Raw genomic sequence first — 15479 nt, forward strand, 5'->3', positions numbered from 1 at the left:
GTCGTCTTTGTTAATGTCACTCATCTTCACCGTCCGACTCACGAATCTCCTTTCTACTTATCCTTTCCGCGTCTCTTCTTCCACTCTAAAAATAATACGTATTGGCGTTTGTGATATACAACCGGATTTCTTATTTGTTTTTGCGCATCGCCTTGAGGACTACGGCATTTAGCGAAATTCGATCTTTTTTTCCGGCTTCTTTGACGGTGGCCTCGACATACGACGAAGCTGCAAGGCATCTTGTTAGATCAATCTAATTTTGTTCCAAGACTTTTGTTTGTGATTTATGGCAGCCCGGTGCAACAGAGGGCCCACACGATTGTACATTTGGGGCTTTTATTTTCCTGTATGAAATCCTAGGCAATAGTTTATTTTAACTATACTGAATGGCAACAAGATGCTTCTGAGTCTACTTGTATATCGGTCCTGATGCCTTCACATGCTCCTTGACCACTGTCATCAGTGTTGTCGTTTGACTCGGATCGTAAACCTGAAGACATGAAGTGGTATGTCACGCTACAACTCTACCTAAACAAACACAACATTCTCCTATCGCCACAACGAGTATCTGCTGACACCAACACCTGGATGAGAGCAACAATCATTCTCGTTGATCATCCTTAATCCCATGCGATTTCGACTGTGAGGTATTTGACATGATCGCATCATAATAAGTCCTTAGCAGTATTGAGATCAAGCATGTATGCGAATGTGGCAACCTCCCAGTCGCCGCCTTTTGTAAGCTTGCAAGGAGCCCCGCGGCGAATCTTCGGGTTGGAGTGATCAGGCACGTCCGCGTTGTCTTCCGCACTGAGTCTTTTTCTTCTAGTTCTGTGCTTCGTGCGCCCTTTTTCTATTTCTGATTGTTGTTACAGATGACCTTGAAATCTTTTGTCTGATGGTCCACTCAATCTTGGTGTTATTGTTATTGTTCTGTCTGTTGTCTCGCGGTTGCTGGCTTACTGTCACGAGACCCTTGATAATCGGTCTTCATTTAAGGTCCGGGCACCATCGGTTCTCGCACCCTCCTCGCTTCGCAGAGATAACGAATCTGTCCTTCTTAGTTGCGCTACGTCCTTAATCCCTCTCCTCAAGTCTCGAATATACACGACAATTTGGAGGTAACGCAACCAGCCTACTATCTCTATACCAATCCGCATCGTCAGATATCGCACAGCTCCCCGCACCCATCCTGGAATTTCCTCGCCACGCAGTCGATGACGGCCCGTCGTCCAAACGGCGGAGACTGGTCTCCTCTTCAACTGCAGGGAGTTCAGCTTTGAAGTCCTCTTCCTCGACGTTTCCAAGATTCATGTCGTCGTCGTCGAGTCCCGCTTCCTCCGCTTCTTCTACATCCGCGGCTCCTCCCGCCTCATTCTCCGTGCCTGGCCCTCCCGGCGCTGTCCCCAGGCCTCATGCTAGCTCAGAAAGTTTGAGGATATCTAGTGCTGGTGCTGGCTCTGATAAACGGTCGGAACGGCGACGGTCAACTCTCTCCGGGTCAGACCGGAAGAGAAGGCTGGTCAATTTCGAGGGGGATGGGTGGCCGCATCGCGCAGGGTCCCATGGGATGATGGAAGCAGGATCGAGTAGCCGAATAGCAGTGGATAGCAGGTCTATCCAGGGGGCATCATCCCACGCAGTAGCGACCCCTGCAGTTCCTGGTTCCTCGTTCGCCACGCCTATCGACCTATCCTCTTCGCCGCCGCAGCCGTTATCTGAAAGACCGGACAATACGCACCGAACTTCCTGGTCGCAGGGCGCCAATGGATATATGGAGTATATACGGCCGCGATGGCAACCTGATTCGGAGGTTACGAACTGCCCTATATGCGGAACACCGTTCAGTTTCTGGTACAGGAAGCATCACTGTCGGAAGTGTGGACGGGTTGTTTGTGCGTCTTGTTCTCCTCATCGAATCACGATACCGAGGCAGTTTATCGTCCGCCCTCCGGAGCCGAATCGCTCGCCTGCATCGACTTTGATCCCCGCGCGGGCAGCACAGGTCATCAATCTGGATGGGGACGATACAGCGCCACCACCGGCCGCGATCAACCCAGCTCTCGGCGGTGGCGAGGAGGTACGACTCTGCAACCCGTGTGTGCCAGACCCGAATCCGGAACCGCTTCGGGGGTACACTGCGGTGCGAGGAGGTGGCGAGCAAGGGACGAACTGGGGCAGGGGTCCACCGACCCAAGCTCGACACCGGTCTTATCACTCCATGTCGACATCTACGAGACAGTTTCCTTATGATGCATTTGTAAGTTTTTTTGTCAACTCGAAAAGTCGAGTGGTAAATGCTGACAAGATCTCGCCTTTCTAGACGGAGTCTTCTTCACGATTGAATCGGCGGTCGATAAGCTCGAATGATTACACAAGCTTGGGCAGTGCTCTAGGCGGCGTGTTTGGTTCCAGCCTACAAGAGAGACCTACGCGATATGGATCATTGTCCAGTTCGCAGTATTCTAACCGACATAGTTCATCGGCGCGTCCTTACCTAGGCTACTTTCCGTCACACCGCCCTCTACCCCCTCTGGCACCTGAAGGGACTAGTGTGTCTACCGGGGGATTCTTCAGTACAACTAGTGATGAGCAGGAATTCCACCGGCGCGTCTCCCGTCCATCCCGTCGTCATGTGGACGAGAGCGATATTTGTCCCATATGTAACGACGAACTGCCACCGCTGGGCGAGAATGGTAACGAGGATGCCCGGGAAGCACATATTCGTGATTGCATTGAGGGCCATGGCCACGGCGCGCGGTCAGCGTCTCGAGGCGGCAGTCCAGTAGGCGCGTCTCCTGTCCCGGTGCGCATGCTTGCATTTACTGCTACGGAGAAGGATTGTCTGGGACAGGACGGCGCCGTGCAAGAATGCACGATCTGTATGGAAGACTACGAGGTCGGCCAGCCGCTGGTACGCTTGGAGTGCCTATGCAAGTTTCACAAGAGGTGCATTGTAGAATGGTTTGAGCGCAAGAAGGAGTGCCCTGTGCACAAGGTGACCTGAAGATCCGATAAATCTGCCACGGAATCTACCTCCACACAACTTTCTCATGTTTACGAATTTTCCAGTCTCGCACCGTTTTGGAGTCGATGCTCTCTGGTATGGCGTTGACAGCGGTTATCTTACGATTTTTTATACTCAGCAGCGTGTCCATCTGGTGGATATTGTCGTTTCCAAGTTTCATAGAGCTAGCGTTTCCTGTGTTGACATGTCAGGGTTGGCTTTTGCGTCGAGTGTTGCTATGTTGAAGTCGGATGATTCGGGCTATGGCGTTTATGGTTCTACTGATTCTTTGTCGAGCTTCCTCCACTCATATATCCCTATGAAGTATTGGCGAGAACAGCGATTCATTTTCAGATGATTGTACCCCTGTATGTGTGATTTCCGATGTAGTTGAATACGTCTCTGGTCGTCAGTCAGCCGTCAGATTCCCCTCAAAAATTGGAGCACTCGATATGTATGAAATATTATTCCTTGTCACTGTCTGGTCAAATTAGCAGATAAGCTGATTTGTGGAAGACACAGTGATGATCTTGAACTACAGAGTAAATAAAATGTGGATGAAACAAAGGATTATGTATGAGTCCCGATGCGTGACAAATCAGCTTCTGATTAAGGTAGCTTGGGCAGACCTGCTCCATCCAACAACCGTCAAACTAACATCCTTTACAGGGGGTTTCCCATCAAACAACGCCATCTCTGTTTTGTCATTTATTTAGCTGCTCTAAGCTCGGAGCAAATGCTTAGATTGATGCTGCAAAAGGCTGGTGATCTCCATCTCCCGACAATCTCCACTGATCGGTCATCGGTGGCCCGACTGACCGTTTTCCCGACTGCCTGCAAGGGAGCTTGACTTGACACTCCGATTGCAGATATCATTTAGCCGATTGGAAACATCCCAGGTAAGCCGAGATAATATCTCTTTGCTCACCTTTGGCTGGAAGGCTCTGAATTTGCACGCATCATTTCCGACGCAACGATGCAGAGCTACCTACTGACAACGCTATGTGCATCTGCAGAGTCGGCACTTGCTTGCACTCGCAGCCCCGCAAGCAATGGACATCGATCCGCGTCTACGTGTCGGCCGTGATAAGAACGGCCCGGAAGGAGCGCAGACCGGCCACTCATACGTTCCATCTACTGCGTCAAGACAAGTAGAGAGCACTGCTACCACCGCTCCCTCGACGACGCATCCCGCCGGCGACTACCCCGACCCGCCGTCGTCCCACTTTTCCCCGAGCGAACAGGTACACTCCGCGTCCTCCGCCTCAGGTAGCCACAGCCACTACGCTGCATCGAATACGCAATCGACCTCGCCTCATGGGTATTACCCCAGCGGGCCGGTGCCCGGAACCGAGTCGACGGATCCCAATGATCCGTACGGGGATCCGAAGCGGCCGCGCGCTTGCGAGGCATGCAGACAGCTCAAAGTCCGATGCGAGCCGGACCCGAGCAATCCGAACGGATCGTGCAAACGGTGTGCCAAAGCCGGGAGGACGTGTGTCGTGACGGCACCGACTCGCAAGCGCCAGAAGAAGACGGACAGTCGGGTTGCGGAGCTGGAGAGGAAAATCGATGCGTTGACGGCGAGTCTGCAGGCGTCGCAGGGCCACGAGCTGCTACTGCAGACGAGGCCTACGGGTGAACCGCGGGAGGAACATCAGGGGAGACGGTGGCTTGGAGGCGGACAGACTGCGCCGAATGGGCCGACGTATCTGAGTCCTCCTGTAGATCTGGCGGGCAGCAAACGGCATTCCAGTGGGGAGGTCAAGGACTCGAGGGATCCCGGGCCTACAGCAGTGTACCCTCGCGTGTCTAGCCCCCTCAAGGAGCAAACGAGGGAGAACGCGCCCTCGAGACAATGGCGTGGTCCGTGGTCGAGCTCTGAGTCTGGAAGCAGACCGGACGCAGGGACTTCTGAGTTTGTCGATGTGATCGACCGAGGACTCGTCAGCCTCCCGGTAGCTTTGGAGGCTTTCAATAGATTCGTGACTCACATGGGGCCACAAATGCCATTTGTGGTTTTCCCTCCCGGCACGACGATGAGCGATGTTCGAAAGTCCAAGCCGGTGCTCCTTCACGCTATTATCGCTGTCTCTGTCGGCGCTATACAGCCCGATGCTCATCTTGCGCTGCTGGAAGATTTCTACAAGACTATCGCAGAGCGAATAGTGGTCAAGGGTGAAAAGTCCCTTGAGCTGGTGCAGGCTTTGGTAGTCTCCTGCCACTGGTACACTCCACCTGATCAATTTGAGCAGCTCAAATTCTACCAATTGACTCACATGGCCGTTACTGTGGCGATGGATCTGGGGATGAATAGGAGATTGTTGACTCGAAACAAGCCTTTGCCTATGTTCAAGGAAATGGCTATGAAGAAGCCGCCTTCAATGAACCCTGATTCTCCTGAGACGCGACGGACGTGGCTTGCTTGTTATTTCATGGCTGTCCAGTAAGTCTGTCCGTCGAGGACATCATCTTAGTGCTGTTGCTGACTTTCTGGTAGAGTGGCTGTATCCTTAAGGCGTGTCCTGCTTGTCCGATGGCAGCCATATATGGACGAATGCGTGGCGATTCTGGAAAAGTCTCCTGACGCCTTGCCTTCAGATAAAGCAGTGATACAGTGGGCGAAACTTGCGCGCATGACTGAGGATATCAACTTTCAGTTGTCCTCCGATGATGCCGTCTCGAATGTGCCCTTCACAGATCCGAAGGTTCAATACACGGTGAAGGTGTTTGAAAAGCAACTGGAACAGTGGAAGAGGGAGACTCCACCAGAAATTTATAATCGTAAGTTAAGTGGCTGCGCAGCGCCTCAAGCACACTAGTTGACTAAAGTCCAGCTATCATGAAACAGTCAGAGTACATTGTGAATCTCTACATCTATGAAAACTCCATGTTGATGGAGACCGGTGACGACCGGAAGAAAACAGGGGAAGATTATACCAACGCAGCTCATATGCATGCGCTCAGCGTCTGTTTGACGTCCATTCATCAAGTGCTGGACACCATTTGTTCCGTCGATATCAAGGACCTGATCTCCTTGCCGACTGTCTGCCTGGCAAGAGCATCATTTGCTGCAGTCTCCCTCATCAAGCTATATTCCATTGTCTCATCTCCCGGGAGCCAAATTGGACAGGTCATCGATCCCTCCAGTCTCAAGGTTGAATACTACCTCAACGAAGTGATTGACCACTACGCCGCAGCAGGAGAGCTTCCTGGCGGCCGAACACCGGGCAAATTCTCTGTCGTCCTTGCCATGCTTCGAAGTTGGTTTGTCAAGCGCAAAGACCACAATCGAGCACTGAGAGAAGCATTTGGGGCAGGTCCAGTCGCTTGTACCCCGGTGGATTTCTCAGAGGCCCAGGAAGGAGACAAACCCCAGTCGGTACGATCTGCCACCGTAACCTTCCTCCTAAACACAACTCGCTATAAGAAGGAAAACTAATATCTCGAACAGGGTCAAACCCCCCTGCAACTCCTCAGCGAAGTCGCCATGAAAGACCCCAACAGCCGCTCCGCTACAAACCACCACCGTCCAAGCTACGCCTCCCAATCCTCAGCAGAACCTATCAGCCAGACACCAACCTCCGATTTGACCGCCCAAACCGTTCCGTCTAGTACCACTACCGACTCAGACCCTTGGACCCAGTACCCATCCGTCCCCCTTTCATCCGCAACAACCCAAGCCCAACAGCAAGCCCAAACGCGCCAGTTCTACTCGCCTTTCAACTCGAATTACCAGGATATGTCGTCTTACCCTGACGGGGGCAATATGATGATGCCTCCGATGAACCAGGGATTCTTCGTACCCGAGTTAGGGATGCAGGTTGGGTTCGACTCGGGGAATATATTCGCGCTGGAGCACTTGCTGACCGATGGGCTGTTGAACCTTCCATTACCGACTGATGGGGGAATGGGGTATTATTGATCTTGAGGTTTTACAGTGACTATTCGGATAAAAAGGAATGGAACAGGTTTCTAGATATCCCCCTGTTCTTGGTTATTGTTCTTTCGAGGATACTCCGTGTAGGCATGAAGATTTGTTCGCTTTTGTTTATATCTCAGGCCAGCTATATCCAGGGCATTTTTCCTCCTTACTCTTGCCGACTAGTGTATATGAATCTTCCTCGTTCTCTTATTTTTGTGTATTTTCAGCAGTATGAAGTTTGAACACGGTGAAGAAGCACCACACAAAAGCCCCACACGGGAGCGACCCAGTTCCCAGAAGAGTTAGAAAGTGGCCCCACTTGATATGGGGCCATTCTTATCATTCGATCCTCGTGAGGAAATGCTGCTGCGGCCGAGACGCGGTGCATCGAATTGCTGTTGCGGACGGCGCATTGCGTAGATCATGTGGATCCCAGTCCAGTCAGCCCATGAAGCCTTGCAGGAGGTACGCCGAGACGGCGAGACTGAAAGAGATTTTGCAGGTACTAAGATTTTAGTTTCGAGATCGGGGAGGAGAGAGGCTACTTTGGACGCGTAAGTGATACTTTCGCGTTGGGCGGGAAATCGAGCGACCTGTTTATGTCGATCGAGTACCGAGTATGAAGATGTGGACGGGCAAAGTCCGACCAGACATCGCTCGTCATGTTGCGGTGAAGCCCCAGTCGTGGCTGAGCTTTTGCACCTCGAATGCCCACGGCCAACCGTTTTCTGCCTCTGTTTTGCGAAGCAGAGCAAGGAGGCAATTTTGTGCCAGAGGATCGAGGATCCATGAACCGCCTGAAAAAAAGAACTTAGTATCTCGTGACGGCCCGAAACCTTTCCGAACGTTGTCTGCTGAGAAGACTTACAGGCACAGAGGGCGTGGCAGGCCATGATGCGTACTGACGGGTCATCATCGGTTGAGAGGGCAATACCGAAGAGAATACCGAGATTCGTCATGATATCATCCTGCTGAGTTTCAGCAATCGTGGATAAATAGGCAACTTGTTATAGACAGACCTTGATCCTCCTCGCGATATGTTCTGCGTTGCCAGTATGCGTCTGGTGTAGTTCATGCTCCAACAGCAGAGCCTTGGCCATACAGATATGCTGTATCGCGGTAGCTGCGCTCACGTTATAAAAGTCAGCTCGGAACGTCGAGTCCTGATGAAGTTGACAAGTCCTGGGCTTACCATGTAAAGGCGTCGTATACCAAATCACGGGAAACGGCCTGTGGTTTTGCGGGTCGGCATGAGAGAAATGTAATGGTTGGAAAGTTTCTGGCTTCTCTAACTCCCACGTTCGGATCTTTCTTTTCAATTCGTCACCATCGACTGTGTCTAAGCGCATTTGGTGATTCGCGCCATAGCAGAAATTGATGGTTTCAGCTAGAAGCCAGGTAGCCCGGTGCGTCCAATCTCGCTCAGCCAGTGAGTTCTTGCTCTCCCACATTTGGCAAAGGCTTTGTTCAAAGGGGCTGAGCGTCAGCCGTAGGGGGTTCTGGTGCGAAAGCGCAAACTGAATATCCTGCATAACAAAGACCCAAAAAGATGCCTCCGCGAGGCCTCCAGAGATTGCACAGTCGACCTGAGAGCTGAAATAAACTGATCCGGCTAGGAGGTGTCGCTGCTGATCGTTGGAGGGAGCGTGAGCTGTAAAGGCGTGCAAATGCATTAGTAATTCGGTCCATGTAATTTCTCGTTTATCCCTCGCACGCACAAGAAATCTGCTCAAAGAAGCGCAATATCACAGTCGAAGCGAGGACAACCTCGATACTGATGCTGAAGTTTCTGTTCTCTAGCGCTGGAAGAAGGATCGCGATACACTTTTCGTGATATTCATCTGCGATATTCGGAGGTACCGAGTTCTTCGTGTGGGAGAGGTGACGAGCCGCTATCGCCAAACACGCGTAGAGAAGGAGTGGACAGGAGGGTGCCCGTTCCACCACGTCTACAGAGAAATGCATTTCATGGTCGCTCACGTCCAGCTAGAGAACTGTAGTTAGCCAGATGGCTCACCAAATTGAGAGAATAAGACAGTACCCATGCACCCAAGGAATTTCGGAAATGTCGTAGAAGGAAGGCTTCATTGAAACTGGCCAGTTTCTGACGGCTGACCAGAGCATCTGGGGGTAGAAGAGAATCGGTCACATTGGGCGTAAATTGTTCTGCAATTCCCGACCTGTGTGGAATATTTGGAGAAGGAGAAGGATTCACAGCGTTGACGATCGCTGACGAAGGGAATGCTGCGCCAGAAGATGATGATCGACCTTCAGGCAGCGCCTCCAGAAAGGATGTTGGCGTTTCTACCGGAATAACATGATAATCAGCAGCCGTGCGGTCGGTCTCGTCTTCGAAATCGACTGAATATTTATAAGAAACCCCCATCAGTGTCAGTGCTGGCCCATTTCTCGGTCCCAAAACTGAGAACCATGACAGCTTCGGTTGGACCTACCTTCTGGGGGAGTCTTGACCCAAACCTGGTCATCGGGGAAAGTCAAGTCACTCTCTCCATAGCGAGGGGGACCTTTTGGCCTTAGAGATGGGTTCTGACCGTGTCGGAAAGTGACCTCCTCCGGCTTCGTTGGTGCTGGAACACACTTCCGCCCTGATCGCTGACAGCGCAAACATTCCGTACCAGTTTTATCACCTAAAGTTCGTTGTCAGATATCTAGATCAGGCCACTTAGACTAGTCGTTCAGTTCAAGAGTAACAGTGATATATTACATTTCAGATGGCGCTGGCGACAAGTGAGACTTCAAGAGACATCGCAACACGTTAGCGACGGCCAGGAAAATTACTGCGACTGAGAAGCAAAAGACACCAAGAGACACGAAATAAGGAACATTAACTGACCATCCCCTCATCACGTGGTCTCAGGATGGTCATCGACAGGCAACTATAACAGCCATGGATGAGATGAAAACATCAACCGGGTGTCTGGACCGATCTGTGAGGTGAGAAAGGCGCGGAGAAGAAAGTAAGATTGAGAAGGGAGGGAAAAGATGCGAGAAAGAAGAGCGAAGCACTAATACGCGGCTAAACACTGGCCACCCTAGCGACAACAAGTGATGATGCTGTTGAATGGTCGAATAAAGCCTGACTGGTGTGTGGTTTGTGCAAAGCGGATCAGAGCGGACCAAGATACTCTGCGGGTCAACGCCGAAGGAGAGAGAAAATTGCAACACACAAGAACTTGGCCTAGCAAGTGATGCCGATTTAAGGAAACGAGGAAGCATGGCTGTCATCCATAGTTCTGCAAAGCCAGGCACAGGGATGTTGTTAGGTCAAAGGACTTCACTACCACATCGATCCAGGATCGCAGTACGGAGTGTGTGATGGAGTCCAGGAAAGGACGTCCAGACTGCTGCAGGCCGGCGGTCTCCTTCTCCAAGCGGAATAGCGACGTACTCAAGCTTCAAGGCAGGATTGGAGCGCTGCAGAGCCGATGGCGTTCCCTCCGACAAGCGCATAAGGATTGACATGACCGCCTCTGATCACTGCCGGAACGAGAAAATCCTCCCAGGCCTAATAGGAGGATGATTCCCATCCTCCCCAACGGTGAAATTAGGCTCAAAGTAAGCGAAGAAGAATCCCGGTACTTGTGATAAACCACTCTTTCCGAGCCTCCGTATGGTTACTCTATCCTTCAACTTCAGGGGGGACCCCTTTGGTCGGCCGAGTAGACTATCATCGCTAACTCTCCACAAGGAACCTTGGTTTGCCATTGAGGTAGTATCTGCGGCCCCACTGTCTTCGTGAAAATAGAACCTAGTGCCAATATCCTCTGATCTGGACTCTACCGATGTACATCAAAGCCGCTAGTCGTGGGGGTTCACGATTGGCATATTGTTCCGGACGGGCACACCTTAAGGCTAAAACGAGTAAACGACCCTTCAAGACGAGATGAGTTCAGCTTCTATTCGGCAAAAACCTCCCTTACTACCGATAGCTTAATTTCGTCCGTCAGTAAGCCGGTGAGATTGACACGCTCAACAGACTTAAACCCTTCAAGCCACATCTACGTCAGGAATGACCGAGCCTTCATGTGATGGGCTTGACAAACACACCTATACAGAGGATGTTTATGTGATGAACGAATCTCACGTGACTGAAGAGCGATAGGTACTGGATCTCCCATCCTCGAGATGTCGTTGAATGCCCCTCGACTCAATTCACAGAGAAAAAGCGATTTGGCAATGAGTTAAGTAGAAGTTGACTCTGTGACGATTCCGAAACAGCCTATCCGCCACCAATGTCTCAGATGGCCGGGCGAGAGGAAGGAGGAGGTTGGATAGCAACGTGCTGAGTCCCGTGCGTCTTATGGTTTCATCATATTGTTTTGTGTCTCGAATCGAGGCTGCATTTTTAGCCAGACTAGACGCTAATCAGATTGGCAGAACCATAAGTTGTGGCCTTACCAGGCAAGAGGTTAATTACAAATTCCCAGGATGTTGTGATGTAGTGATGATAAAGGCAATGGGGCCTGCAACCATCGTGGAGTCACATGGCACCCACGTGATATTCCACTTTTCTTGAGGGAAAGCATGACCTTCGGCTTGGCCCGCTGTGCTTTTATCCTGATCAGTCGACTGTTTGTGAGGTCCGCTTCCATTTTGTACTTTAAAAAATGTATAATGAAAATCTACAGTTTATAGGCCTCTGAAAATATGAGGAGCTCCAGCAAGATTATCGATCAATTAATTCTGCATTTAGTGTTCTTTTGCGGCTGACTTTGGCTATGCCGCTATAGTGAGATTGTCCTCTAAAGAACAGGGCCAAGTTTCCACAGTGCCATACGACATGAACGCTAGGTATCCCTTTTGAGGCTTCAAACCATGGATCTGTTTTCCGTTGCTTTCGCCCAAATAAGTCGGGATGGTGAAGAAGAAGCAAATCTGCGACCCAGCGAGCGAAATTGGTGATGGATGCGCGTTAGCGGAGTTCACACTCTTAGCTAAACTGGGCATCTTTTGATCGGGCCCATTATGAGCAGCTGCTTCACCAGTTCTTGTCTTCAGGATAAGCTGCGCCTGGCTCCATGGTTGGCTTGCATTTTGACGTCGATATCATGAAGCATATCAAGCAGCGAAGCTGAGCAAAGGAGGACTTGCTTCGCTGTAGGCTTAGGGACCAATATCACCCAATGAAGTCCGCTTCGACCACCTAAACCATGAGGTCTGAACAGTCTCCATCAACCACACCGGTTCGTTTTACGGTCTTTCTCTGCTTGGTGCCTTCAGTATCCCCTGCTCGAAGCCTAACGCGTATATAACTGACAATTACACTCAATATTACACTCTGACAAGTCTGGGCTAGAAGATGACGTGGGAACTAGTAGTGCCACCTGTCATACTTTTTGTAAAAAGGGTTGATGGATAGGCATGAGTGGTTCCAAGCATCACGTAAGCAAGGGGTGAATTGCAAAGACAGCCTCGATCTTTAAATCTGCCCGTAAGAAAAAAGGAAAGGGCAGCATATCAACGTGGCCTTGTGCCTCCCGTCTGAGTCCCAAACAAGCATTACACATTGCTACTGGAGCCAAGCACTCCATTCCACTACGCATGACTGTCTTTTACCTCTCGTCTGCAGCCGCTGCCTAACAAGCGAATGCTGGGTCACCGAGAAACTGAAGACAGCAGTTGGCGATCGTAAAAGTCATTCAGCTGCGCAGGAGTCAACACACCCGTGAGCGCCTCCTGAATCTTGTGGTTGAAGATGATGAAACTGACTGTGGTGCCGATGCTGCTGCTGAAGATCCGCAGCTGTGCAACGACTGCCGGCGCAATGGCTGTGGAGCATGTTAGTCTCGAACGAAAGTGCATTGAAATATTGGAAACTGCATCTGTAACTCACCGTGGTCCTCAAACTCGACTTGCATGGACGTGAGGAAGGTCATTGTGGATAGACTCAGTCCCAGGCCGAAGCCCACGATCGCCTCCAATCCATATTGCTTCGGGACAGGATCCACGGAATCAGGAAGTGTGGACAAAACGGCACTGCCGATGAGCATGAAAACGCTCGCCAGGTTCAAAGTGCAGAAGGTATTGTTCCTTTTCGCCGAGGCGGCACCCCCCAATCCCGAGCCGACTGCGGTGCTTCATTAGAGGCAAAAGCAAAACCCCGGGCCCGATCGCGTCCTTGAGGTTGACAAGTTGCGCGGAGCGGGATGTTGACGATGACGAGAAGCATGACGAATCCTGTCAGCAGGGTGCTCCTGGCCGCATAGGGATCAGTTGAGGTCTCTTATCCCGACGCGCACCGCGAGCTTACAGGAATCCCGCCACCATGACTCTATCAGTCAGAAGTCGGAACGGCAACTGAGGACGAAGGTGCCGGAGTTTGGCATGCCACGACACGATCCACTGCCAGCAGACCAATGTTATCCATGCAAGACCAGAAATCACAAGGATTACGATGACGGGAGCACTCTTCCGCGCATAGACCCGGATGGCCGCTTGATTAAGAATGAACACCAACAGAACGCTGCCGAGCATGATCAGCAGCGTCCCAAGGTAGTCGAGGTGCTTAAAATAGGCATTCTTCACAGCATAGAAACTGCTCGGCCGGACGAATAATAGGGCAACTGCCGGTATACAGGCACAAGGGACGCGGCCGATCGATGATCAGTCATCCCTAGTTCCTGTTGGAGGGGGCCAGAAACAGCTCACTTAATCCAGAATGCCCATCGCCAGGAGGTATAAGTGATCAAATGCCCACCTATGAGGGGTCCGCTGATACCCGCCAACGCCACGATGACTCCGACAACGGATGAGATGACGGGCAGGGCACTGGCGGACTGATCTCTGGATAAATTATCATCGCCATGGCATACAGTCCGGACCCACCAACATCCTGGGCAGCTCTAAAACCGATCAGTTGCTTGAGATTCTTGGAAGCTGCATACGCCATTGACGCGGCAAGGAAGATGAGAAAGCAGGCGAAGAGGGTGATTTTCCTGCCAATCACATCGGATACTCGGGCGATGAATACAGCGCAGCCTATACAAGGAGGAAATCAGGGAACCAATAAGCCTTCTTGCCGCGGCAGAGCAGAGGAACTATAGCCTTACCGAAATAAGAGAGGGTATAGGCGAGGACAATCCAAGACGACGTTTGGAATCCTCCAAATTCATCTGAGATGGTATAGAGCATCGTGGAAAGGATGGTCGTATCCATCAGCGACAGGAACAAACCGACGGCGATGCTGGTGTATCTTTTGTTCAGCATCCTCGAACACCCATAATATCGCCTATTTATCTTACCAGAGAAGGAAGGATTATGGTCAGCCTCCAGGTTACGATGACTGGCCTTATCACCTCGAACTCTCGTGAAGAACCATTGTCGGTCTCGCTGCGCTTCTCCGAGGTAGGCTGAGCCTCCCGCATCTCTTCCAGTTCTGCGAGGCCTCCAAATCCAACTGATAGCCAGGTTGAAGCGTATTATTCAGTGTAAGAAAAGATGTCTGGAAGAATCTTTCGGGGTTGCCCGGCTGTATTCTATTTGATATATATGTCTGCCTACGGCAGTGGTCCGACAATGGATTTATTGAGCTGATGAATGTGACTCCAAGCGCAGCTGAGCCAGCAAAACAGCTTATATGGGTATTGTAGACTAGCCTGCAGGGATTACCTGAGGCTAGTGATATCAAGAGATGGAGGAAGAGCTATTTGTCCACTTTTCACACCCTGGATGCTGCCTGCCTCCATCGCTACTGCTTTTGATTGATTGGTCTGTCCTCCAACGAACCCAGGCTGAGATAGTTACATTTATAACGGAAGGTGATTTTGCATGTGATTGATTTGGTGACACTTTACGGCTATATATCCACATTCCAAAGATCTTCTCTGTGATCCTGCGACGGGCCGCTTGAATTGCTATTGACGATGGGTACATACAGAGGGATGAGCGAGTATGGAAGCTTTTCGTGCAGCCAGCCCTGACCTGATAAATATAAAGAGAGTTCAAATGCCTCATCTCAGAAATTCGATCAATTCCTCTCTTCCTGCATCCGAACAGGCGAACCCTGGACATGACCAAGTGTCTTCAGTTGGCCATCATGATTGCTTAACAGCTCCTCATCTATCTGCCCTCTGTCGGCGTCTCTGCCAGCCCTTGGCCGTGCAAGACGCCTCCACTATTCTCACGGATCAAAGCAGCATCTCAGTCTATCTGTCAACAGTCGACACGACAGTCACGAACTTCAACGGCACTAGATTAGCGCCCTGAGCAATATGGAATGTTTGGAGGGTGCATCGCAGAAGTCATTAAATCTGCCCTGGTCTTAGAGAATGCATTGTACCTGCTGTGCATGGCGTTAAGAATATGCTAGTAGTATATAATAACATTAGGCCACGACTAAACCAGGACGCTTGAATTAGTATCACACCACATGGTGGCTAACCTGCCCTTCTTAAGCAGATCATAAAGTGCTTCTAGCATAGGTAGATTTATACTTCATGGTGAGGTGAGCTAATACCACAAGGGTCCTCAGGAATCTGTCGGCTCACGGCTCGAAGCAGATGCTATTACTCGATGTGTAAAGTAATA

The 15479-nt window shown here is 50.9% G+C and overlaps 2 protein-coding genes across 2 annotated transcripts; one reads left to right on the top strand and one right to left on the bottom strand.

Annotated features, from left to right (window-relative positions):
- Positions 1–1312: 1312 nt before the first annotated feature.
- On the top strand, positions 1313–6932 carry CDV56_103259 (putative C6 transcription factor (War1); the record flags this gene model as incomplete). The annotated part of the gene is made up of 6 exons (XM_026756878.1): positions 1313–2260; positions 2324–2914; positions 4024–5453; positions 5508–5791; positions 5845–6389; positions 6462–6932. 6 exons carry the CDS (start codon positions 1313–1315, stop codon positions 6930–6932), a joined length of 4269 nt encoding a protein of 1422 aa, XP_026613968.1.
- Positions 6933–7592: 660 nt separating this feature from the next.
- CDV56_103909 (uncharacterized protein) lies at positions 7593–14084 on the bottom strand (the record flags this gene model as incomplete). The annotated part of the gene is made up of 14 exons (XM_026757528.1): positions 7593–7729; positions 7801–7900; positions 7952–8055; positions 8125–8583; positions 8651–8918; positions 8974–9293; positions 9386–9580; positions 12617–12721; positions 12787–13020; positions 13083–13147; positions 13204–13488; positions 13602–13729; positions 13783–13931; positions 14003–14084. 14 exons carry the CDS (start codon positions 14082–14084, stop codon positions 7593–7595), a joined length of 2631 nt encoding a protein of 876 aa, XP_026613969.1.
- Positions 14085–15479: the final 1395 nt, after the last annotated feature.

The sequence above is a fragment of the Aspergillus thermomutatus genome (genome assembly GCF_002237265.1).
Source record: "Aspergillus thermomutatus strain HMR AF 39 chromosome Unknown NODE_109, whole genome shotgun sequence".
Lineage (NCBI taxonomy): Eukaryota > Fungi > Ascomycota > Eurotiomycetes > Eurotiales > Aspergillaceae > Aspergillus > Aspergillus thermomutatus.